We start from the raw sequence: 27767 nt of genomic DNA, 5'->3' as shown, positions 1-27767 counted from the left end.
CTCAGAAAACCTCCAAAAGTAGGCGCCCATGCTGGTCAGATACCTAAGGGCATCAGCTCCACTCCAAACGCCCCGTGGATAATATTGGCTCCTCACTCAATCTCAAACACCGTACCTTTCCGAACGGGACAAAACAAAGATGGTGTAAGCGGTTAGCATAGCCAAATGGATGGAATAATTTTAGCTTTGATCATTCAGGAAGAATCAGCGCATGTGGTGTCAAATGAAAGCCCAAGGTGAAATACGGGCACCTTGCCTACCCTTTACCTTTTTAATTATTTATAACCCCTGTTTACCTTGTGCCTCTTACTATGAGGTACTGATTAAACTGCAAATGACAGTTAAAAAAAGTGATGTTTTTTTGTTTAAAAGTGTAAAGTGATTTATAATTCCAGTGTTACAAGACCTACCCTTGGATAAGTGTACGTGTTACATTAGTAGGTGTACTTTTCTTGGCCATGACTGATAAACCAAATGCGGCATTCAAAGAATAGACCCTCATGCCAGCTGTGGTACATGGAGTTAACTATGAGCCAACACACACACACACACACACACACACACACACACACACACGTTTTGGATCTCCCCTCAGAAACCTCTCACGACACTGTGCTCCAGTTTTGACCATTTCCTCAATTCAATTCAATTCAATTTTATTTATATAGAGCCAAATCATGAAACATGTCATAACAAGGCACTTTACAAAATCAAGTTCAATCATATTATACAGATTGGTCAAAAATTTCCTATATAAGGAAACCAGTTGATTGCATCAAAGTCCCGACAAGCAGCATTCACTCCTGGGGAACCGTAGAGCCACAGGGAGAGTCGTCTGCATTGTCCATGGCTTTGCTGCAATCCCTCATACTGAGCAAGCATGAAGCGACAGTGGGAAGAAAAACTCACCATTAACGGAAAGGAAAACCTCCGGCAGAACCAGGCTCAGTATGAACGGTCATCTGCCTCGACCGACTGGGGGTTACAGAAGACAGAGCAGAGACACAACATAAGAGACAAAAAAGCACAGAAGCACACATTGATCTAGTAATCTGTTCTACATTATATGGTAATAGCGGGTGAGCCGTCTTCCCTAAATGATGTCACAGTTAACGGAACGCCAGACCAGGTATACCTACTATGAAGAAAAAAAGAGAGAGAGCAAAAAGTTAAAAGCTGAAATGACGACAGTCATTTCAATGTAATACAATGCAAAACTGAAGAACAGTAGAAATCAATTCCTCTAAACACAACTAGCATAACTGAGTCCAGTCTGCTAGCCGTCTTGATTTCACACCTTTTCAGTTCTGCCTCCGCATTTTCCATGCAACCGAGATCAGCCACTTTGGGTGGCCACTTAAAAACATGGACTTTGTTGTCCTTAATCTACTTTGAAACAAAATTTCCCTGAACCTTTAACCTTCAGTTCCAACTGATGTCTTGAGATGTTGCTTCAATGTTTCCATGTCGGTTTTCTTCCACATGATGCCCTCTGTCATGTCAGGTGCAGCAGCCCCTCCTGCATCAAAACACCCATGCAACATGATGCTTCCTCCTCTGTGCTTCACAAGTGGGATTGTGTTCTCTGGTTTGTTCTCTTTTCCCTCCAAATGTACAATAGTCATTATGTCCAAACACACACAGTTTAGTTTCACCGGACTACAGGACACATCTCCAAATGTCAAATGTTTGTCCCTGAGTGCACTGACCTGAAACGATGATCTCTTTTTCAACTGGGTTTAGATTAAATGTATTTTCCATTCTGAGGGGCCTTGAAGTTCATGGCGATACATGGTGGTGGATAACAACAACCTCAAAAGTTACTGGCAGCATCATCTCAAGGTCTTTATTTTTTATTTTTTTCCAACAGGGTTGATTCACACATTTGAGACCAAAACAAAGACATTCATGGGACAAAGAACCCCTCTCCTTTTGGAACAATATGATAGCTGTTTAAATTTGTGCGTAGCTGTTTAACCAGATGGATACAGAACCGCTCAATATCTGTTAATTATATCCAGGGGATGTCACGCAAAGCAGCAATGTGTTTGATGTGTTGCCTCAAAATAAATCCACAGGTGTTCCTGCAGTCAGCTAAGGTGTTGTGAATGAACCTTTCATGAGCTTAAAAAAAACCATTATATCATTATCTCAACATTAACATTTTTTAAAGGTACAGTGATCCTACTATGTATAACTACACATTTGAATTTGAGGACAAGATGACATTATTCCTACATTTTACAAATACAATTAATTTCAGTAATCCTAACAGTTTTTTTTTTGATTGTTTTTTTTTTTTTTTTTTTTTTTAGAATTGAGATGTTTAGTCTAGTTCAGTGGTAGAAAGTAAAAAAAGGCTTATGTCTTTCTTTTATTGATTTTTAAGATCTGGTTCCAACGGTGTTAGATAAATTGGTTTCCAATCCCAACCACAACAGGATGATTTTCACTGGGTTACTTTTCTCTGCATAATACCTGTTGGTGTCATGTGTAATATTTTTATTTTCATCATGAGGTATAGTTTTTAAAAAAGATATTAAATACATATTTGATACTGAAGATGAGGGGGAAAATGTGTGCTTTCGAATGATTGACTATGGGACCCCACGACACCTGTGATAAATATTTCAGTTCGTTTCGAAAAGCCTGCGTCCTTTAGTATTTTGGACAATAAAGATAGCATAAAACCCAGTAAAAGAAATGTTACGTAAGAAAATGAACGGTTACTGTAGATAAATGCCAAGGGGTTAGCTTTGAACCGAGGCTTTTATTCTGACAGGCGATAACCGGAAGCGGTGTCAGTAAGCGCTTTCAGCTGAACACCGGGCTGCAGCCGGCGGGGCTCTGACATCCGCACACCGACTCGGCGCAGGCAGGACGGGATCACTGAGGATACTTGATAACTTCCAGGGTCTGCTATGACATCTCGCAGGTAAAGCCCGGCGTGCTGTCCGCTGTCGGAACATTTCGGTCAGACCTCCTCCCGGTGAGTGTCCGGGCTGCTTTCCCGAGCTGAGCTGAGGCAGAGCCGGGGGGGGGGGAAGCTGAACTTTTCTCCCCCCCTCCCCTTGTCGCTCCTCATGCTCCCTCTGACCCACACAGTTAGATGTATCCAAGAAAATCCGCTATGTTTCAGTCGCCTTATGATTTACCACGGGCCCCGGAGCCGCAGCAGCGAGCAGCGGACTTCACTGCGCTGTCGCTCCGGGCTGTGGAGCAGCGGTGCTACCTTCTCCGCAGATATAGACACAGTTAGGCTGAAGTTGGTGCGTTTGATCCCGGATAACACCGACTGTGTCCGGGCGTCGCGCACAGGCTCCATACCCAGGAAAGTCCGCCCTTCTGCTCCTAGATGCAGGATGTTGTTGCGTTTATCTGCGTTGTTTGGAGAATTCAGGGCAGGGGGTGTCCAAACTTTTCATCACGTGGGCCAAAATCATCAAGTCAAAAGTTTTCCAGGGCCAAAACATCATTTTAAAAAGCTAAAATTAGTCTCAAATTATTATGATTAAATTTTTTACCTGCTCCACAAAATATGAGCATCCTATATTTTAATTAAACAAATTAGGAAGGGATGTGTAAACCATTGCAGGTTTTCTATATTTTCCTTATTAAAAGAGGATCGTCCAGTTTGCACCTTCTTTTGGGCTCAGTTGGAAAAAAAAAGTAACACAATTTTTTTTGTCTATTATCAGCAATAAGAACAGGATTTGGGTACGTCTTTAATATTATTTATTTATTTATTTTTTAAACACTGGCTTTATTCTAGCCAATTTCATACGTGAATTAATAGGAGATTTTGGTGCACTCAAATTTGCCTTTAAGTAAAAAACATTGGATGTGGTCCTAATTACTAAATGGATGTAAAAAGAGTTGTTTTTAGAAGACAAATACTTTGTGTTGTAGCTGACATTTTCAAATCTAAGGAGATTTGAATTTTAGCAATTTTGCCTTAAATAAAAGTGAAAAGTTTTTGACTGCATCAACCACCTGTACTTCTTGGCTAGAGCATTCTTAATTTGCACTTGGGAGCCGCGTTTAAAAGGAGTCCAGGGACTGCAAATGGCCCCCGGGGCACACGCTTTTGGACACTGATTTTCATAAATTTATTTATTTATGTTGAGAGATCCATATTGTGGCACAGACTAATTAAATCCCACAAAAGATCACACAAGTTTAATTGAGATTTTGATTTGAGTCATTGTTATTGCTTTGGTGAAGGAGAGCAGTTCTACTTGTAGTTACAAACTTGATAAAAAAAATTTTTTAATAATGTTATAACATGTATAACTGTTATTTAATTTGTGTTACATCAACTGAAGCAAAACTGTACAACTAACGACCCCTAATTTTCGCGGGTGATTTAGAAAAGTTTCTTTGCGGTTATGGATTTCCCTGGGTTTTGCATATAATATAATGTATGATATATAATGTTGAACGGGAATTGTTCATGTATTTTCTATTTGTAAATAAACAATAAAATGACAATAAAATGTTAAATGGAAAAAACAAACTCTTCAGCTTGATTTACAAAATTTCTCTTTAGCGTAAAATTTCTCAGTTTAAATTTGTTCTTAGTATTTTAGATTTAAAACTAGAGGTGATTAAATGCGGTCTGGACTCATTAAATGTATTAGCCCTTTGAAGTGGCATTGTTAGTGGATAACGTTTATTCAGTTGCGGTGTTCTCACAGTTTTTACACATAGTTTATATCTTTTATGTTACCATTACACTTTTATAATAATTAACCCAAAAGGCTGCCATAGAAAGGATTTAAAAGCTATGGTGATTTGTTCAATGCTTATATAACCAAATAGTGCCAGTTAGCCAGATGATCAAACTTTAATAGTTCTGTCAAAACATGTAGTCAGCTCAAGAAGAACTACTTCCTGTCTAACTTCAAAATTCAATTCAATCAAATTTTATTTATAAATCGCCAATTCATGAAGCATGTCATCTCAAGGAACTTTCCAAAGTCAAATCCAATCAGATTATGCAGATTGGTCAAAAAGTTTCCTATCTAAGGAAACCCAGCAGATTGCATCAAGTCTTCACAAGCAGCATTCACTCCTCCTGAAAGAGCGTAGAGCTACAGTGAACAGTTGTCTGCATTGTCCATGGCTTTGCAGCAATCCCTCAAAAAAAGAGTCTTGAACAAAACCAAAACATGCCGTCTTGCGTAAAGCACTCACCGTCATATCTTAAAGCTATTTGGCTACACAGACACTTCCAGACAGCAGAGGAAGAGCACTCTGGCAGACATATTTTAATCTGATCAGTTTGTGCCGTTTTTAATACCGTGAGCTTTTCTAACCACAATAACTCGTTCCGTTCCCACTCATAGCTGACGGTCACCAGATTAATCATCTCGGCGGCTTGCGTCCGTGCTGCATTCCAGTTTCTTGGCCAATGTTTCTCCAGTTTCTCTGTTCATTCAGACTTAAAAGTTGACCTCGTCTCCACGTTTTTGTTACTGTTTTGAAAAGGAACGTGAACTGGCATTGGGGCCCCGAATCAAATGCTGCTCAGGGCCCCGTGCAGTCTCGGGCCGGCTCTGGCAGGGACCATAACAAAGAGTTGCATTTTGAAATGTGTGTGTGTGTGCATTGTTCGGAAAATAATTTAAGCCTTTCCCTGAACATCGTCCACTGCGTGTGCAGCAGCAGATCAGTAACGCTCTGTAGATGTTCCTCAGCATTTGCCGACTGGACTGAAATGCATGGCTGGGGTTATTTTAATAGTTGCGCGGAGAGAAGACGCTGCGTTCCCTTCGATATCTGATTGTAGATTTTTTTCCTAAGAACAATTCGCTAACACAAGCACATTAAAGCAAAGTGACATCTGAAGTGATAACTGCATCTTCCAGCTCGTCTGCTGATGGGCACCTTTTGAAAACTGCAGCGTTAGCGGCCGCTGAGTTTACAGTTGAAACCCCGTGAGATGCGGGTGGAAAAGGCGGCGGGTGTGTTTGACCTGCAGGGTTTCTCTGCAGCTCTACCTGTCGGCTGTAATACCGATATTATAATGATGTGGAGTCTTCGTCTTTACTCTGTCGTCAGACCAAAAATAAGTAAAACACCACAGCCCCTCCCCCACCAGTTGCTGTATACAGTCGGCGGGGCTGAAAGGGGGCAAATATACTTTGCTGCTGTCGTTTACAAGAAAGACAAGCTCAGTTGTTGCTGTGAAAACCAGAGACTGTCGTGGTGTGGAAACAGAAGGAGCGAAAACCATCACTGCTTTTCACTACGGCGGGGGGGGGAGGGTGGCTACAGTAGCAGATAGCCTGACTGACTTACCAGCTAATATCAGCTTGCCAGGAGCCAATAATCTGGCTCCTGGCATTACTCGATAAAGAGCAGAACAGCAAGGAGAAATAACATTTTTCTAAGTGAGCCCTTTAAACTACTAATGTATTTTAGCCAATAATCAGTTGTAAACTTGCTTTATTCTAAACAATAGAATAGAAGAGTAGACGTTACTATCGTAGCAGTAATAATCCGGATCTATCAATGTTTCAACATCGGCAGGAATAACTGTTCCTCTTGTGTTTTTACGTGGCAGCAGACGGATTAGGGTGTACAGTTTTACATAAATGCTGTGATAACACAAAACTGCAGTTTTCCTCAAAGTGGCAGGATGGGGCTCATGCTAGACTGGTGTCTATATACATGAGCTGGCATGTATATAGACCCATGTGTCTATATACGTGAGCTAGCAGGATGAGCTGCTGTATTTTCTGAAGGGGTTGCTGCAAAACCCTTTTTTTCTTTTGCCACCGGAAGAAATAGAAAATTGGTTTACCTGAAACCCTTTTTTGTCCCTTGATAAAATGCATTTCTGAGTTGAATTGGGCGGATTTTTCTGAGAATTACTATAGACTTAGGATAGAGGGGCATATGTTCAGTTTCCTGAGGTGCCATCGCCCTTATAAGGCTAAGATGAGCAGACACTGAAATAAAGCCTTAGATCTAGGTAAAAGCTGTTTAGTTTCCATGGTTAATGGTTGGTCGGAGCATGTACGACTGTTGCTCTGTGGGTCGCTTTGTACTTCCTGAGCTGAAGTACCACAAAGGAAGCAAACGCTACACTGAGTCTGCAATTCACTTTCTCAGTGTTTTGGGAAATTTGCCCCCTGTTCTCTACTCTTAATTATGATTTGCAAAGACGGCGGTGGACACTTAATGTGCCGTCTTCTTGCATTAGATAGCGTTTTGCCTCTTTACGTCTCACAGGGTTTCTATGAACTAAAAGCAACAGCCACATTCGGTGGTATGAATGTATGAGTACGTGCGCAGCGGTTAGTCTAACTTTATTATGAAAGCATAAATGCCACATGATACAGATACATGCTAAATATCCCAAAAATAAACCCGTGTTTGGTACAGACACTATCTAAATTACCCAGTAAGGCAAATTCTAGTTTTGGTTTATGGTGGTTTGCATATAAAACGCTGCAATGTTTTATATGAAGCAGCAACACAGGACGGCTGTGGATAGGAAGACAAGGCGGTTAAAAAAACTCCAGATATTTGATTATTGCTGATCGGCCTAATCTTAGTGTAATTTATGTAGTACAATGTTTTTCTCATTGGACGACAACGTCTGCAGAATATGCAGTGTTGAGCATGTAAACGGATTGCCTTGAAATAGGTTTTTATTGTATTTATAGTTTTTCTAGACATGCACCATCGAGCCGATATCTGGTTTTCTTTAAAGTCAAGCCTTCAGATTATTTTTCTTTATAAGGAATATAAAACAAAGACCTTTTTTTTTTTTTTATAAACTTGGTAGTTTCAGTAAATAAATGCACATGCTTACAATGTGGTGCAGGTTGTAGTTTTGAATCCAGCAGAAGATTGAAGGGATTTTTATCTTTTATCTGATTTCTATTCAAGTCAAAACAAGGTGCATCAAAAGGACACAAAAGGTAGATGCGTTTATAGACGGAAGAACGTGGGAGGTGTCAGTTTTGTTACCTTAACTGAACAGGGAAAGAAAATTTGTTAGTGTGTGAGCTGCAGGTCAGGGCCGAATGGGGAAGAACTGAACGAATTGGATCACTGACTGATTGACTGGCGCATCAGTTGCTTTTTACTGTGAGCACCTCTCTTCTCTTTGATTGCCTTTAAACGCAATTTTAGCTGTGCACTTGGGAGCTAATTTTAAAAAACTGGCATGTCTAGTTGATTGAATTGTTATATGCATACACATGTTTTGTCAGGATTTGTTACATAAGTAGCAAACTGGTGCCATATGTGTCATCAGTGCATGATAAAAGCCTCTGCAAAGCCTGGTGTGTTCACTAGGAACGGCCTTCCATTTAACCCCATTTGAAACCCGTTGACTTGGTACCTACGCCAAAGGTGAAGCAACCGCTCAGTTGCAGCTATGACCAACAAAACCCACTCTTGTTTTTTGTCAGAAAGTTGAAAGTGGCAGTAAGATACTTCGTGATCGGATTGAAATGTATTCGGATTAAAAAAACAAAAATGATGGATTTTACCGTTTATGTGGGCACACAATCAATTAATCTGATCATAATGTGTGTGTATTTGCACCTGGCTTTATTCAGAATAGAACCACTCTGACATGCGCAGTTATCAAATAAATAAAGGACAGAAGAAGAACTTCCATCTTTGCTCAACAGCAAAAAATAGCAAGGTTCTTATGACGGTGGAGTTGTTACTGAATAAATAACAATTTTGAGCTCTTTTAATGTCTCTAATCCAAAGGTTATATCGGGAACACAGACAGTTTTGCTCCTCGACGTATTTCCGCAACTCAAAATGAAATGCATCACGTTGACGTGGGCCGCACATGTGCGCTCAGGTCCACTTGCCACATTCAGAATAACCTGATCCCGACAAGCGTTTACATGCAGATTGATGGGATTGTCAGTTTGGATTAGAATTTCATTCCGATTGAGCTTAATCTGATCGCAATATTCTGACTGGCTTGTTTACAAGACGCATTTTACTTCCAATCGGCCCCTTATTCCAGCTACTGGGAGCTTATAGCCACTTTGACTGTTACTATTGGTTTGCTTTCGTTGATTGTGTCGATGTGCTGCAAATGTTGGACAAACAAAGCTAGCCTAAAATTGTAAAGTCAAAATTTGGGAGAATCTATATTCATAAGTCCTCAACTGATCTCAAGTTAGAGCCGTAACACCGCATAAGCCTCATTTACGGTAAAAGAAACCAGCATTCTTTGGTGCTAAAGTTGTTGAGAGGAGAATAAGATTTAAATTTAGATAATTTCAGTATCAGGGATTTTTATAATATAGTCAGAGGACTCACAGAGATGTAAGAAGCTATTGGACAGGACGCTGTGCTTTCAACGAAGATTTTTTTATCAGAGAACAGGAAGACTAATTGAAATAAGTAAAGTTATATCATCTTAATGAGAAATTGGAATCATTAGTTATATTATTTAGTTTTATTTCATGTCTAGTCTATTGTGATCTATTCCATTCCATTTTATTTATGAAACCAATTAGCGCGTTTCCACCCATGATCTGATTTATCTGAAATAACTTACGGTCTGTAGAAGCGTTGGTCTGTTTCAGGAAGGGTTTTAGTTCACCATAATGCAGCAAAGGGTTGCGATTTCCTCATTTTATACATTTATGGTCTCTATAGTGAGGCAGTTATAGCCATGGAGGAAGCATTTACACCATTCCTCATTGTTATTCCGTTTACCAGGGTTTAAGTAATGCACCGAGGTCGACGTGTTGCCACACTAAGGTCTAGAACTGGGGCTCACTTTATGATGGTGTTTGTCGGTGACGTTGCGGGATTTCTCCCTGTGACTGACTGCAGGCCTTTCCAGGGTTGGAAACCACCTCTGTTCTCTATTGTTTGTGGAACGGACCTCATCTGTCACTAAAACTCTGTCGACCAGCTGAGGGCAGTGAGTCAGTTTGCGCGATAAGCTGCCAGGAAAACAACAGGCCATGTGGAGGAATAAGATAGCGCTGCAAACATTCGCAGCAGCGCTCTGAACCCAGCGTTAGTGGGGTTTTTTTTTTTTTCCAGCTACATGTTTGGCATTTTGTAAATTTATTCCGACGCAACAACAGCAGCGTGGACACTGTGCAGGAGACAAAACACGACGTGCGCACAGTCGGAATATCTATTTAAAGGATGCATTGTCCAAAAATGAGAGAGACATGATGCTGCACACCAAACCCTCGGAAAATGTATTCACACCATCGCGGATTTCATCTGTTTTTGGGTTTTTATCCAACATAAATGTTTCAATCAAATACATTTTATTGTCAGACCAACATAACCTCAAATGCAGGTTTTTTTTCATAGTTATGATTTTATTGATTTATGGGATAAAACTTTAACTCCACCTGCCCCTTAGTGAAAAAGTAATCCGCGCCTCATTTAACTATAAATTAAGCACATGTTTTGGAAAGCTGGGTTGAGTTGTCCTTGCCCCACCCGGTCTGATTGCTGCCAGAACTGTAGAATCAATAAATCACTCAAATCCAACCTGCCTCACAACACGAGGTAGGCTAAAATGTCTCAAAACGCAACACATCATGCCCTGATCTAACGTAATTAAAGAGGCGATAGGAAACAAAGTCCCTGAAATCTAAGTCGGCCATGAAAACCACTGCTTACTTTTTTTTTTTTTCTTTTTAGGAAAACATTCTGTGCATTAACTAAAGTACTACTTCGTGTAAGGTTTGTTAAATCTGGCATTAAATGAACACAGCATTTCACAAAAGGCATATTTCCCCAATATGTCTGCACTTCATACATATTGGGGTATTGTAATATGACTTTAAACAGTCTGTCTATGGTCAACATTTGCTGCAGCGGGGATAAATTAAAACAATTCTGCAAAGAAAAGTGGGTCAAAATCCCACCTCCCAGGGAAGTGAAAGTCTGAAAAAGTAAAAATCTGTCAGAGAGCGAATACATTCCTGGCGCTGTTGGTTCTGGGTCATCGGTTTCTGAGTTTAAATATTAGTCACACTAATTTGAATATGATTAGGTATAAATTCCTCCCGTCTTTGTCTGGCCGACAAAAGGAGTAACCTGTAGAAGGGAGCAAAGTAAATGGCCGCTAACTGAATGAGCTTCTCTAAAGCTGCGTATCTGTCCTTCAGACTAAAAGCCTGTCTGAACTGAACCTCTGTTCTGTACAGCTCCTCTCTGCTTGAAATAAGGCTAGAGGTGTTTGTCATTCATTAACCAGGACGCCTAGAGACACTTTCAATCAGGGTTGCACAAGCCCTGTTTGCTCCACGTAAATACAAACGCTGCTTTCCTGAGGTGCAAGCTACTTTTTGCCGGGTTTAAATAACAGCATTTTTTTTCTTTCTGCGACTATGTGGTCCAACTCTGGAGCGCACAGACGTACAAAGACGGTTGGACCGCCTGGTGGCCGAGTGTTTTTTGTTGGGGCGGTTTCTCTGCTCGCGTAAATGGAGCTCAGGTCATCTGAAAGGCTCGTAATAATTTTTGCTTTGCCAAAAAAAAAAAGTCCCAGCCCTGGGCTCGTATGTGACCGATATAACTCCAGCAGAGGCTTTAATGGTGCGCTGCAGCTACTAAATATATCACCTTTTTGTCAGCAAGCCTAGACAGGCATGCTTTAAATAACCGAGCGGGGCTATATTGAACTTGAGACATTATGTAAGAGGATAGAGTGTTGGCTGGACGCACAGCGGGGCTGTTTCCCCCTCCACCAGCCCGAGGCACCCTGCAGCTCCCTGCTGCTTCTGTCTCGCTCGTAGCACACATCCATTTTAGCCAGCTTTCCCCCCCTGTCCGCGTCTCCCCCCGTGCCACCCGTACGTCCGCTCTGGTCTGCGCACGTCGTGCCGCCCGGGGGCCAGATGCATGGAAACGTGGGCTTCCTGCCGATTGTCAAAGGGAATCCTATTCTTGGAAAACGCCTGAGTCACTCCTGCTCCTGCAGCCTGAGTAGGAAAAACAGGTGGAGACTATGGAAGGGCGCGTGCCGCATTGGTCTGTTGTTCTTTAACACGCGTTTGGAGGAACAAATATACAGGGCCTTGCAAAGTATCCATGCAGACCTTATTTATTAGGTGACCTCAGAAGGTAATTGGGCGCGTTGGAGAGTTTATTTAGGTATATCAAAATAAATGGGGCTAAATGTAGCTTAAAAAAATAAAAAAAACTACATCATTGTCCTTCCACATTGCAGTTCTGCACTGCTATGTTATTTGAAGACAAATTAATCCCACAAAACACAGTGATTTGTGTGGTTGGGAAATGACAAATTGTGTCAAATGTACAAAATATGTAGTGCAACCTTGCATTTAGCATCCTGTCTTTTTCAGTAGCTTTAATTGTGAGATCCAACGGAGGACCAATAGGACCAAAAGGCGGGACTTAGCTGGACCGACTGCTAAGGCACGGAACAACAAAGCTTTTAATACAGCGCACACAGATAGGCGAACTTCTCTCTCTGGTTAGCCATAGTTATGTCATCGTGTCTTTACATAACGCCTACATGTGTCTTTTATATTAACGTCAAATCTGGTTTACAGCACACAACCATTTCAGCGGTTTACCGATATTAAAGAAAGCTAAAAAAACAAACAACAACAAAAAAAAAGAGGTTGTTTTGCTGGCTCTGCCCAGGTTTGTTTCTACATGCCAGTTAATCATTAAACCAAGTAACTCACATAGGGATCAAGGAGGCCGCTACGTGCTCTCCTGCAAGGCAAAGTGAGCTTGTTCAGTGCAGATCTTTGGAAGATTTCCTGGAAAAACCCTCCAAGAAGGTTACATAAATTGACTTTTAAAGAAAGTTCACTATTCTGAATGAAATGCTTTGTTTTTTTTTTTCTTCCCTTCAGCAAGAAAAGTCAGAATTGGAACGAAAGCTAAAGTTACACCATGGTACAAGAAAGTGGTGCGTTTTTGTTTTTGTTTGGTATTTGGTAGGGAAATTCTCCTGGTATCTTTTGCAAAAAGCTCTTTGGACCTAAACAAGGATTTCTGTTCAAAGAGAAAACGGTGAAGGTGCTCCAAAGCAAACAGCGTAGTTTTACATCTTACTGGACTTACCAACCTGCCTCAGAGGAAACCGGCTTTCGTTTGGAGTTGAAGCATATTTACATGTCCTCTAATGTACTATTTCTTTGTAGAAAACGGTGTACCTGGTTTTCTGTGAGGCCGCTGCATCGGGCTGCACTGACGGTTTTCCAATAGGGCATCTTGTTTTCTCTAATATTTCAAGCAACAGCATCAACCTTGATGCCTTTTTTTTCCGAGTTGAATAAAAGTTAGAGGTCAGGTAGGTTCTTTGGTGCATAAATGTTTATGATCTGTTGCATTCAAAACTATAACCTCAAACAAATTTCAGTGACTATTACACAGATCCATTGGTAAACATATTACCTTTAAAAGCAGTTTTATTTTTATTTTCACATTTATTCAGAATTTTTTCCATAAATCAATTTATAGCCTTTAAGTTTAAGCTTCTGAACGGCATCTTTAAACTTAAACATTATTTGATCTACATTTATTTAGCTAATTCTGGAAGAAAATAGATCAAGGCATTTATGTTAATAACTAAGTTTAACAGTTCCTTTATTGTATTATTCCAACTGGATTAGTAAGTGTTTTATGCTTTTCCTTAAAGAGCTGCACAATAGGTGATTTATCTAACTATCTAACTAATAACTATAAGTGTGTGACATGATGTACATATTGCTCACTGTAATATTAAAGTGGACTGTATTTGTTGGAAACATTTATCATTTCTGTAAAACTTATTAAAAGAAAACATTAGTTTCATTAGCAAACAAGACACATTTCTTGCAACCTAAAAAAACTGAATAATGCAAAATTAACAACTTTGGACCCAATATGACAACCTCACATAATATAATCCTCAATAAATTAAATAAAAAATATATGTATAGGAATTTCTAGTAAGTCAGCAAGTGTGTTTTTTATATATATATTCATTGAAATAATATTAAATAATAACCTATATTTTCAATTTCAGTGGTCAGCTGAATTAATGCCTTGCTGTTGTTTTGTTTTTTCTGAAGTCATATTGGGATTCCTTGATGCTTTTTGCTTTCCTATGAAACAAACGGGCCTAAAACCTTTTTGAAAATGTAATGTTTCTGTTGAATACCGCCATGATCAAAGTTACCCATGATAACCTTCAAAGATTATAGGGCCATTGTTGAATCGGAAGAATATAGGTCCTGTTCTCAACAGTACGGTTACAAAAAGTTTTATTTTATTTTAATTAATCAACAGGTACTTTCTTTTAAATTTGTAACAATTAAATGACAATGATATTCAAAGTTCTGTTACTCTATAAAAAAGGGGGAAAAAATCAGCAATAAGAAACAATGTCTAAATGTATTTACTGTGCATTTAATTCCAAAGCGTTTGATATTAAATGCACAGTAGCTTTTTGTTGTGCAGTAATTTTCTAACCCATCAGCAAAAGCTCCTCAACCCAACCCGGAAAAAAATTAATAGCCTAATGGTGTTCTGCTGAATTGGCTGGATTAGCTTGGCGCGACCTAACTATGATCCGGTGTAACTACAACACTGGTAATCTCCAGGCACGGGCAAAACGCAGCTGTAGTATTTAGCCTGCAACCAGATAGCCGGGGTGGGGGGGGGGGGCTTGCGAAGGAGACCTGGCACCTTGATTTGGCCCGACCCGGTCCGTGTTACAGCCAGAGGCGGCTTTACGGTCAAAGAGCGCCGTTTGGAGCCCGGCCTCGGTGGAGTCTCGCGGGCTTTAAAGGTGGAAAGAAGGTGAGGCAGAGGAGAGGGAGGGGTGAGGGGGGGATCAGCCCGGCCTGCCAGCCGCTGTCACAATGGCCCGGGGTGGGACAGGGGCGGGAGACGAGGACTACGGCTGATAGCGCTGTCGGATGCTGGTATCAGGCCTGCTCACGCTCATCCAAATCCCAGATTAAAAGGCCTCCGCCCCCTCGCCAGCTCCACACACACACACACACTCTCTATTTGTCTCTGACAAAGCACTCCCCACTACACACACACACTTTCCTGTCGTTCATCTCACTGTCTCTGTCTCACTCTGTCTAACCCAGTAACACTTTTACAAGGCCCCCCACCCCCCCGCCGCCCTGCGTCTCCATATCTCCCTGGCTCCCTCCCACCCTGCCTTGTGTAACAGTGCCCAGTGCTGGATTACTAAGAGCTGAGGTTGCTGAAGCAGGGGGGGGGCTGTGGCTGGCTTCCACCACAATGGTGAGGTAGGGCACAAACAATGCCGTTCTGCTGGGTTGTATTCTCTTCTTGTTTTTCCTACTAAATCGTGCTGTAATCTGTTTGGGGAATCAGCTCTAGTTTTTCTGAATTCGCTGCAGCAGATGTGGAGCGTTAGCTGTAGCGCACCTGTTTGTGCAGCAGAATTTGTGCATACGTTTATGCTACTTTTTTTTTTCTTCTTGAGTGTCTGTTGCTCTCAAAGTGACTGCAGGTTTACAAAGAGGCTCCAAGTGTGCTCTGGCTTTCAAAAAAGGCCTTTGAGTTGTTTGTAAATGTTGGTTTTTGCATAAATCCTCAGAAGGAATGGGAACGTTAGGTGCTCCTGAGTCTTTAAAGCGCCGGTCCAGTGTTTGGGTCTGATTTCATCCGATCGCCGCTGTTTTATTAATTTCACGAGAGACAGCAGCGCTGTGATAAAGGATTACAAAACGGATTACACACACAAGGCCTTTTTTATCCCACTGTTTTGTATTTTTCCGTATGAATCGGGATTAAAAACAATACACAACTAATCTGTCCACCAGCTGACGTCTTTGACCCATCCATGGCTCTTCAGCAGACTAGCCTACATGCATTGGCCAATTTGTTTTGAAATGTGAAGGGGAAAAAAACCTAGAAGTGTAAAGTATTCTCAAACAAAATGACAAGTCACAGCTGAAGGGGAAAAATAGGGAGTTTGAGCTTCTTTATTATTATTAAGATTCTGATGAAGTCGCCCTTACCTCCTCAACATAACATAATGTCAAAAGTTGAAGCTGATTTCAAATTCTCTGGCTCATTTACTCAAAGTTCCCATGAAGTCGGATTTCTTCATCATCCAGTCTTGCCATGTATGTTGGTGTTTCTAAAGCTGTTCAGATAATAGTTTAAGCAGGAGGAAAAGAGGCGTGTTTTATGGAGCATACAGTCATCAAAGTGACATGTGCATGTCACTTTGATGTTCCCCTATTTTTTCATAGTGTGTTTTGTAAGGGTGTTGAATTTACAGCTTTTAACTGTCTCCGGTCTATGCCTGCACAATATTAGGAAAACATGTGCAATAAAGCAGGTAAATAGGGGCGTAATGTTATACAGAAAACACAGTTCTCTATTTGTCCCAAATCTAAAGACACAGTTTGCCACGTTTTCTGCATTCTTTAATCAAGCAAAATAGATAAAAAAGGTATGATTATTATTTTTTTTACTTCAATCAGCAGTAAACAAAGAATCTTTTGTCAATTTATGAAATTAATTGGATTTTATTATGTTCTGAAACCTAAAAAAGCAGAAAGCACAGATTGGGTTGGATTTTTTTCAATGAATAAAGTAGGCTAGTATAAGCAGGCATAGCTAATGTCTGGATAGATGGCTTATACAGCAATATGACCAACGGTAAAGGGTTAGTGTTAATGTTAAGACATTTCTGAATAAGACTTATAAAACATGTTTAAATCACTTTGGAGTCATTTTGATAATTAGGCAACCATACTGTCCCAGCTGTACCTACGGTTCTCGGCAGCGCATTTCAGCATAACGGGCCATTACGCTTAAAGTTGTCAAAATTACGCTGAAATTAGAACTACGAGCTAAACTAACAGTACGATACGGATGTTTGAGAGCAACATAGACGGGCCATTAAAGCTCTTGAAGGTGTATCAGCAAAGTTGTAAACCTCCCCGACAACATAGGCTAACGCTAGCTGTTATTAGCTTGACAGAGAGCCTTGTAGCTAGGCTATGTCTGGGCTCCCCTTTAGTGCTGCAATAAGCAACAGTCTGCTGCATGAATGCACATTGAAGCAGCAAAACAACACACCATGGTCCGTGTTTTTTTTTGTTTTGTTTTTTTTCACCATCGTCACTGTACCTGTATAAGGAACCTTGTCCCCAAACAGAGTTTAGTGATAGTTAGGAGTAATTTTTTAAAGTTGGGCTACAGAACATTGCAATGCACACTTAGTTCCATAGACACATGTTCAGGTATAAAACGGAGCTGTACTCATTTGGTACCCATTTAAACTGAACCAACCAACCGTGAAAATGTGTGTACCGTTAAACCGCTACTGATGAATGTCACAATGATAACATGAGTGCCAATAAATGAACAAATACTGACGGGTACAATGTTGATGTCTTTCTGCTCTGGTTTATTGTGATCAAAGAACTCAGAGATTATTGATAGCATTTCTTTAAATAATTAATATCTGTTGCAATCCAAGCAGTTCTATGTAATATTATTACTCCACACACTGATGACGTTGATGATAAATTATGGTGTTGAATGTTACTTTTGTCATAATGTCACAGTCCCATTTATATCTTCCTCCTATATGGACTGAAGATGAAAGCTCAATACCCTGTGAGTGCCCCCTGGGGCTCAAATGGGCATTGGCTGAATTAATGAGAACACGGGTCAAGCTGCCTTCAGTAGGAGCCACTTCAAGCACTTTGCATGCCGAGTAGAGGGGTTCGTCATTAGGGCAGACAGAATGCCTTGATATAGCTAAGACATTCATGTTAATCTCATGCTGAACTCTACGTACATTGACCTTACAAAAAATTAAGCTCTGGGGCATATTAGTATTTAACGAGGCACATTATATATCAATTTCTTGTTGGATCAGGAACCCGATTACTAAAATGTTCAAAGGTCAGGTATTAGTGATATCTAATTTGGAGTCTGGCTTCCACAATAAAAGCTGGCATTGAATAGTAATCTGCTTTTCTTACGTTAAATTACTTGCTTTGCTATGGTGACTTCATTGGGCAAAAACAAATCAGATTTCTGAGTACCTGATCTCCCAGTCCCCTTCCAGATGATAATCACAAGCAACTGGTGCTTCTCAGTCTTACTTTGGAAGTGGCGATAATAATGTTGCTGTGAGAGCCATGCCAATATGCCTTTCATTCTTGAATATATTTATGTAACTGTTTACATCTGATTATTCGTAACGCTCCTTCTACAATAAGCTGCTTTAGCTTTAGGAACAGGAGTGAAGGAGATCAGTTTCACCCCCTGGTGAGAAGAAGGGGGTCAGGTGCCGTCTGGGTCAGATGCCTCGGCTGGTGCGGTCTGCTTGTCTGGAGCTTTTTTCAGTCTCGGGTTCAGCCTTGCTTTATTTACTCAGGTTAGACCAAGACTGTATTTGTATCGACCTAATTGTATAATTATGTCTTGTCCAATGGTTTAGGCCAAACCACAGTGGATATTTGTCATTCATGAGTCCTTTTTAGCCCTGTCTTTTTTGCAGACCTGTAAACATTTGATTTTATAACTGATTCTTCAACCCAGTCTGTGTCTTACTACACCTGTCTCATCTCTAGCTGTTCTCATGCCTTCTCTCCGTCTACATCAAAACTGCCCCGAATGCTGTGTGACTGATTAACAGTGACTTTTTAGGTTTTTGTGCTGGATGGAAAATGACGACAGTTGCCTCATCGGTGTTATATATTGATGTTTTTTTAACCTCTCAGATATTATTTGTAGTAAATGTCGGTTTCTGTTGGTAAGAGGTATGTTGTGATTCAGCATCATGTTGCAGCTGAATGAGTATTCGAGAATCTGAATAAAGCATTGTGCCCAGAGCCAAACCCTTGCAGCGGCAGTGACCACACAAGTATTTTGGTGTCTATTTGCCAATTTTGGGTGACACAGGATCTGCTGAGCTGACCTATGAGTCTTATTTTTATCGTTCCATCATGGGTTTGTGTCATACAGTACACAAAAAACTGAAGCGCCTAAATGCCCGCCTGCTGTTTAAGCTTTCAGATATTACCATCACAGCATGAGCTGCATGAAGGAAGCGCTCTTGTGTCACGTTTTGCCTCCTCTCTGCTCAGTTAAATGAATCAGTGGCAAGCTTTTGTCTATGCTCTTGCCAGAGGTGGTTGCGAAAGGCTGGGATCCAGAAGTGAAATTCATTATTTGGATCTCACCTCTGATCCCGTCGCTGTCCAAAAATGAGTTTTCTTGTTGTTAATTAGTAAAAATTTTAAGTATTTTTTTGTTCTCTCAGAAATGGTCAAAGGCTGACGCTACTTTCTCAGTTGTTTCGATAGATTAATGGGGATACATTTCTGAAAAGACCTTGTCTTCCTGAAGGGTGGCACTCCTTTTGATCCTAAGTGGTACACCAGTCACACCGAGTTTTTCTTTTTCAAGTCAGTTTGGCTCAATCATCCCAGACTGGAGTATAGGTATGGAGCCTCGGGTGGCTAATGGTACACTAGATTACTCAGCAGTGGAACACAGTAGTTAGTGGGCTGAACCCAATGATCCCTACTTAAACATGAGCTCTAAAGCCCAACAGTTCACCTGCAACCATTCGCCGGGATGTAAACTGTGGCCTCTCCAAGAGTCATTCCCCCTCCTGCAATAAACAGGATTTGGATTCAAGACTCCAGTGTGTTAATGCAAGTGCACAGCACACTTGGGCTTGGTTTTTGTCCAACGTAAGGGTCAGTCACCGTGGGAAGTGGATGTGATAAACAGTTTGTCAATAACGTTTTGCAGAGGAGGAAGTGAGGGCTTCTCTGTGCTGTAAACTATGGTATGTTTCTGCACCTCCCTTTCAAACTAGAACAGGACAAACATGTATTCACTGAACCATCAAGAAAGAATTTGTTCTTTTTCTTAATTTGAATTCAAAGAAAGGACTAAAAACCTGGATATCGTCCTGATTGCTCATACAACCTAAACATGTTTTTTTTAAACATCCTTGTAAAAGTAAAAGCTTTTATGTAATGCCAGAACCTTTCCCAGTTACTGTATTTCTTTAAATTTCCTCTAATCCGTCCGTCCGTTGTCTTCCGCTTATCCGGGGTCGGGTCGCGGGGGTAGCAGCTTCAGTAGGGAGGCCCAGACGTCCCTCTCCCCAGCCACTTGGGCCAGCTCCTCAGGAGGAATCCCAAGGCGTTCCCAGGCCAGCCGGGAGACATAGTCCCTCCAGCGTGTCCTGGGTCTTCCCCTGGGCCTCCTCCCGGTGGGATGTGCCCGGAACACCTCTCCAGGGAGGCGTCCAGGAGGCATCCTGACCAGATGCCCGAGCCACCTCAACTGGCTCCTCTCGATGTGGAGGAGCAGCGGCTCTACTCTGAGTCCTCCCCGGATGACTGAGCTCCTCACCCTATCTCTAAGGGAGAGCCCAGACACACTACGGAGAAAACTCATTTCAGCCGCTTGCATCCGGGATCTCGTTCTTTCGGTCACGACCCAAAGCTCGTGACCATAGATGAGGGTAGGAACGTAGATCGACCGGTAAATCGAGAGCTTCGCCTTTTGGCTCAGCTCTCTCTTCACCACAACGGATCGGTACAGCGCCCGCTTCACAGCAGACGCTGCACCAATCCGCCTGTCGATCTCCCGCTCCATCTTCCCCTCATTCGTGAACAAGACCCCAAGATACTTGAACTCCTCCACTAGGGGCAGGACATTCTCCCCAACCCGGAGAAGGCACTCTACCCTTTTCCGGTTCAAGACCATGGTCTCGGATTTGGAGGCACTGATTTTCATCCCGGCCGCTTCGCACTCGGCTGCGAACCGCTCCAGTGAGAGCTGTAGATCACGCCCTGATGAAGCCAATAGGACCACGTCATCCGCGAATAGCAGAGACGCAATCCTAAGGCCACCAAAGCGGATCCCCTCAACACCTTGGCTGCGCCTAGAAATTCTGTCCATAAAAGTTATGAACAGAATCGGTGACAAAGGGCAGCCTTGGCGGAGTCCAACTCTCACCGGAAACGAGTCCGACTTACTGCCGGCAATGCGGACCAGACTCTGACACCGGTCGTACAGAGACCTGACAGCCCTTTTTAAAGGGTCCGGTACTCCATACTCCCGGAGTAACCCCCACAGGATCCCCCGGGGGACACGGTCGAATGCCTTCTCCAGATCCACAAAACACATGTAGACTGGTTGGGCAAACTCCCATGCCCCCTCCAGAATCCTGCTGAGGGTATAGAGCTGGTCCAGTGTTCCACGGCCAGGATGAAAACCAATTTCCTCTAATGCCATATCTTATTGAGCCACCCAGTACTCCCTGGTCATTTTTTCTGTATTTTACTATGTCCAAAACTTACTTAAAACTGCTTTTGTTGACATATATTTCCTTTGTATATTTCTGCTCTACTGACGTCAACAAAGAGTAAAATCTGTGACCTTATTCCCGCATCACTTTTGCGTAGTGGCTAAAAAAGAAAGAAAAGAAACAGAATATGGTTATGATTCAGGTGACAAGTTCTCCACTCACACTAAGCAATAGCTTCTAATGACCCAGGACAGTGACGTGTGGGTCATTGATTTGCATCTGAACGAGAATGCGCTTAGGAGGATGGGCCTCCATTACCCCGTTTACACTACCCCTTATTTAACCGTCCTAAGACCGGTCCGAGCTCGGTAACCGAGATAACTGTCGAGTGTAAATGGATCGTAAACTGAACTGAACCGAGCCAGACACAACTGGACCGCGCTAAATGCAGCCCAGTTCTAGAGGTGGGTTCGGCCCGGTTTTTCTCTGGCCTGGTTCTCTAATAACAAAGAGCGCATAAGCAGACCGCGTCATCTCCGTGCGGTCAGCTGACATTTCAGACATTCATAAAAAAATACTAGCTTCCCGACCGTGCCACACGGTTTCCAGAGATGATTCTGCTTAGCAGCGTGATGAAGCTCAGCCTCTGTCGTTGTTTCCTGCTTCTGTAAATCTTTATCAGACGTCCGTTCATCTTATCCACTTCCCAAAAGCCGACTCTGTCAAGTAAATTCAGCAAAAGTTGCCGTCTTTGCCTGACTCTCCGCAAACAACGAAAAATAACCAAACATAACTTTCTGAATGTTATGGGCGCCGCCATTTTGATTTGCTTGATTTCCTCCTTCAATCCCAGAGAGCAGCAGTACCGCAGATCGTCACTAGGAGGCGGGGAAACCAAGGAACCGAGATAGCTTGGTGTGTAAACGGTCGTCAGAACCGAGCTCGGCTTGGTTAACTGATCCAAGCTCGGCCCGAGCTCGGCATGGATCGGTTTAAAAACTACAACACGCCGGAGAGGAACGGTGCAACCATTCCTACCAGTGCTAAAATAATCTAACATAACCATGATATTATCTACAACATTTAAGTTGTTTTATACATTCTCTAAATTTAAGCACATTTAATATCATCCCCTTTTGTAGCCAGTTTTTATCTTTATGAACTTAAGGAACTCAAACAAGCTTATATTAGCTGGTGAATTAGTCAGGCTGTCTGCACTGGTAGCCAGCCTGTGCTTCACAGACATGCCGCCTGTAGCTTGCCAACTGTGGTTTCAAATAGCATTACTTTAATAAGAGCTTTTTTATGGGACTCACTTATTCTCCAAACCATGGCTGTTCGTGTTCTTGAATCTGTCTTTCTTACTAGCAAGAGAAAGCGTTGATGCGTCTGGCCTTTGCTTTAAGCCTTGTTCTGTTGTTTTTCGTGTTTTAAGGTGGTTCCACCCCAACATCACTGGAATCGAGGCAGAGCAGCTCTTGTTGACCCGGGGAGTCCACGGCAGTTTCCTGGCCCGGCCGAGCAAGAGCAATCCTGGGGATTTTACCCTCTCTGTCAGGTAACATCGACCGATGGTTGCTTCTTTGTTATTTGTTTTTTGGGTGTTTCCACCAGCAACATCACCTTTTGACATCATGGTTCTCACCTGTTCAGAGTGAAGCTTTAAGCCAATGGCTGCATTTTTGAGATTGTGGAAGATTTGACCATTCAAGCAACCAAATTAACAGAAAGATACAAACCTAATACAGAAAAATTAGAAGGTAGGCAAATATATATAGACAAGTTGATAAATTAGAGTAAAATATGCCATTGTCTAAATAGCAGTCTGTGTGCTGCTTGGTTGCTCTGACATTAGATGTTTTATTTCTAAAGAAAAATCCTTATTCCAGGGCCAAAAAACCCCCAAAACTGAACGACGGAGAAGAAAATATAACTGCATAATAAAATAAAAATGAAATCAGGCTAAAATATCAGCTTTTAGCAATTGTGGCCTACAGAGTGTTTAACCGGTCTCAGAAGACCCCACATTGTTTGACCTCTAGCATTTATCCATTTAGATAAGTCAGAATAAATATCCAAATGATCCTAAAGATACAGAATTCGAAGATAAACTGCAGAATACCCAGAAAACGATTCCCAGAGGGAATATTGGTCCATCAGGCCCGAGCATGACCTCTGGTTCTCTGAAATTCCTCCCCGTGGGTCATCAGTGGCGTGAAATTTTGTTTGCTGGTGAATAGATGACATTTAAACTGAAGTTGCTCTGTGTGTGCGTTTCTAGGAACACATTAGATCACACATTTGGAACGTGTGATTCGACGAGATTCTCGGAGAAATGTGAAATCTTTTATTTGGATCAGCAGGGTGCGGTGACTCAAACAAATCTTTGTGTTAAAAATTTAACAGTTTCGTCACCCGTGCCTCATTTCTACAGATTTCTCTATGGTTTTAATTAAGAGGCCGGTCGGCTGACGCTGCGCGCCGTGACATTTCTTGCAAAGACGCCTCAGCTCCGCATGCTGTGGTGATAACAGGGAGCAGGAAGCAAACCGAGATAGAGGAGGCGAGGCTGTACAGTCGCTCTTCCTTGGCAACGGAAGCTTTTAAGACACACATCAGTTGGCCAAGCGCCTGGAAGAAAGCCCAGACGTATTTGTTTCTTTGTGACTGTAGCTGACATGGTGACACAGGCCTGTGGGAGGCTGAGCGTGAAGGAGGGAGGAGGGAAGAAACGGAGCGAGCGAGGAAAGGAGGCCGAGTTTAGTTCCAAAGGCAGGAGGTTTTAAATGTGCCGGGAGTGGAGGATCTGTTGAGGCTCTGCCTTTTACCACTTGTGGTTTTGCAGCTTTGTGCCGCAGAGTGTCCTAAATAACCGCTGGATGGTTAGTGGTGTGGGTTCATGTCACAGTTTGTGGTCTGAACACATTTAAACACCGAGGCGGCACTCTCTGAGGTCAAATGACCAGTGTACAGTCTCCCCTCTGCTGCAGAGACGCAGAGAGAGGAGGATAAAACAGAATGTCTGTCTGAGTTATATAACAAAATGAAAAATACAATCCCCAGCATAAAGAAGGAAAGCTTAATTTTTGAGCCATAACGCGTTGTTGCTCAGTCCAGTGTTGTTGCACACACAGCTGTACCGTGTCTGCTTAACCATTGTACCCTAAGACAGTTAAAGGTCATAAACTGAACAATAATTATTTGACCTACATGATTGTTTATAGTTTACTAAACCCTGGTGTGGTGGAAGTGTTTTCCCTATTCTGCGTTTTAAATCAATATACATTTTACTTTCCTCTGGGTCTAAAAGTGGGAGTCAGAGATGGACAGATTATTTCTGGCTTGTGCTGATTTTTTCCTTTTCTCTGATCTGCTGATTCTGATTTAAATCGATTTCAAACAATTTAAACCTGTGTTTGCTGTATCGCAGAGCAATAAATGGGATTACATAATAACAAATGCAACTTTATCGTTAAAAGACTGAAAGGAAATAAGAAAAAATACACTCTGATTGCAATACCATATTGTTCTGCTTTATAATCAACATTGCTGCAGGAGAAAATATTTGTTTAAATATTGATCTGGCACGTCCTAGGCTTTTACATTCCCGATAGATCATTCATTTTGTATTTGACAGTTTTTAAAGGACAGTTTTCAGTTTTACTGCATTCTGTGATGGAAATCACACTCTGTTAAAATATGACTGTTCATTAAACATAACTACGCCACCCCTTATTTTTTAGCCATAAAATCACACCTGTTCTTAACCTTATACCTGTTCCGTGCTTTTCATCCTTTTCATTTGGTCAGCTCAGCTCCAGGCTGACATTAAATCTCCCGGTTCTTGACTAAATAAAATAATCAAATCTGCAGGGTTTTAAGTGTCCATCCTCTTGATTTGGATACTACATTCGTCTTGGTCCCTTGTCTGTTGGTAGATGATGGAAAATAATCTAGTGATGGCAGAAGTAATCCCATTTCACTTTGGGTGCATGGTCCAAGCTTTGCAGGGACACCTCTGTAGGTTTGTGATTACAAGCAAAAAAGAAGCAAACTAAGGACTTAAAAATGCAACTCTCTACATACAATTACCTACAAAACAGACCTCTTTATTCTTCTGGTACTTTAACATAAGTTTCAGATGCAAGCAATCCTACAGGAACACCACCGAGATTATGGTAAATAACTCATAAATTAACAGCAATTTGTCGCAGTTTTTTTTTTTTATAGCGGTAAAGACTTTGAATCTGATAGAAATTAAGGCAAGTACTATGGAGGACTGACTCTGACATATTAAAAAATAAATGCATATATATATATATATATATATATATATATATATATATATATATATATATATATATATATATATATATATATATATATATTAGGGCTGGCAGTTTTAACGCGTTAACTTTGTTGCGTGTTAATCGCGTTAATGTTTTTTTCCCCGCAGAGCTCTCCAGACTCTGTTTTTTTTTTTTTTGCCCTCGGCACTTTCCATAGTTCCAAGAATGCTAGAGAATGTAGCGAAACAGACCTGCGCTTGCTGTTGCAAAGTCCGCTTATTTCATGCGACTTTGGGCTTCTTTTTTCTAAAGTCGCTTGTGAGTTGCATGTTGCAGTTCTTTGGGCTTGTTTCTGAAAGTGAAGTCGCTTATTTGGGCTCTAAACTAAGTGGCGCTGCCGCACTACAGACATAGTAAGTATAACCAGCTGAAATATCCCTCCGCCTCATTACGCGCTGGAGCGCATCCTGACATGGGAGCCGTGGGAATAAAGGCAGAGAGAGCAACACTGCCCGTATTTTCTGCAGTTTACGGTTGCAATAACCGGTGATAACTCCTGAAAGTAGATTCCGTGGTGCAGATGACCATTTTAAGCAGACATTGGTTCTGAAGATGAGTTTTTAACATGCTGATAACATTGCAGAAACCCAACCCATACTTTAATGATTATTAATTTGTTGTCTCTGTATTTGACATACTAAGGCTGAATGACATTGCCAAGCACAGTGTAAACAGTTCTCTTTCAAGGGTATTAAGCTCCTGCCCCCGTTGCAAGCAAAGTGTAAGACTCTGGAATGACCCATTTTTCCAGGCTATAAACTTTATGAATGTGGATATAAACAGGATGCAAAAATATACGAAGAAATTATTGTTGTTGTTGTGAAAGTTCAGGATTAGATGTGTGTGTGAGAGAATGAAAAAAAATAATACAACTTGTGACTTTATTAAAGTGTAAAATTAGTATTTATATGTAAATGCTTAATACCATATCTATCTTTGTTTAAGAGGCAAAAAAATATTTTGGCATGAAATATTTATTTATTTACACATTTGTGTGCACATTGTGTAAACATCAGGGCGTTATGATTATTGATTTAGCCATTATTGGCCAGAGTTTATCATTTTATGGCACGAGGATGTTTTCATTCCAATTCTGAAAAGTGCTTGAAAATAAAAAATATATATATATTATTTGTATAAGCATGTTTTTTACTAGTGTCATTTATTGCAAAATTGCATATTAAAATGCCCAAATAGGCTTTTACACTTTCAGAAACAAAAAAATTAAATGTGCGATTAATCTCGAGTTAACTATTGAAATTATGTGATTAATCGCTATTAAAATTTTTAATCGTTTGACAGCACTTTTAAGTGGGACAGAAATAAACACAAGCAAAAACAGAAGAAATCCAATGAGGAGAAAAACACTTTTTTCACACAACTGCATGTGTAGATGAGTAATGTAAACCCCTCTGAACTGTTGTAGTGTTTCACTGCAGATACGTGACACAGATTTTAATAAAGCCTCACACTAGGACTTAATGTGGGCAAACACCCATTTCTAAATAAGTCGAACTGGTATGAGGGACGAAAATGCTTATCAGGACGTAGCTAACTAAAAAAAAAACACTAATTGTTGCTGCCTGGAGTGCATAATATTTTAATGTCTTTCTTATCAGTCACTGTAACGGTTCAGAGAGTGCTGAGGGAGTCTTCTCTTTTTTCCCTCTTTTTTTTTTTATATTTTTTATTTAGAAAGACAGATATCCATCACATTTAGTAATTTTGGCTTTACCCATTTAAGATTGTATCTGAGGATATAAACATAAAGTCCAAGTGATTTTATCCATGTTGCCTTCCTGGTATTTTTACAGAATTTCACTAACTTAGTTATAAACAATAACAAAAATGAACAGAATCGAACAATAATGGGAATTACACCACCTCAAGTAATGATAAGTACAAAGACATAAGGGGGTAAGACACATATTTCACAAGAACAATCAAGTGAAGTCGGATCTAATTGGTTTTACATACTCAGTCCATTTGGTCCAGATCTTATAAAATGTTCCTAGTTCAATTTGGAGGGAAAAAGAGATCTTTTCCATAACATATATCTGGAAAACAATTTCAATCCATTCGTTGATAGTGGGTGGATCTGGTTTCAGCCATTTCCTTGTGATGGCCTTCTTACTGGCTGCCAGTAG

The 27767-nt window shown here is 41.1% G+C and overlaps 1 protein-coding gene across 2 annotated transcripts in view; it reads left to right on the top strand.

Moving 5' to 3' along the window:
* The first annotated feature begins 2799 nt into the window (after window positions 1–2799).
* The window catches only part of ptpn11b (protein tyrosine phosphatase non-receptor type 11b), a 67597-nt gene continuing 42629 nt past the window's right edge, over window positions 2800–27767 (top strand). The window contains exons 1-2 of one of the 2 annotated variants that reach the window (XM_012861918.3): window positions 2800–2935; window positions 22707–22829. In XM_012861918.3, the coding sequence (XP_012717372.2) occupies window positions 2922–2935; window positions 22707–22829 (137 nt within the window). In that variant the 5' untranslated portion in view covers window positions 2800–2921. Of the gene's footprint in view, window positions 2936–15154; window positions 15252–22706; window positions 22830–27767 lie in introns of those variants that run through there. The other variant, XM_036128928.1, reaches the window with a different exon arrangement.

This window comes from Fundulus heteroclitus, chromosome 1 (assembly GCF_011125445.2).
Source record: "Fundulus heteroclitus isolate FHET01 chromosome 1, MU-UCD_Fhet_4.1, whole genome shotgun sequence".
In the NCBI taxonomy this organism is placed as follows: Eukaryota; Metazoa; Chordata; class Actinopteri; order Cyprinodontiformes; family Fundulidae; genus Fundulus; species Fundulus heteroclitus.
The sequence above is the reverse complement of the archived record's forward strand: the minus strand, read 5'-3'. Positions and strand labels throughout refer to the sequence as shown.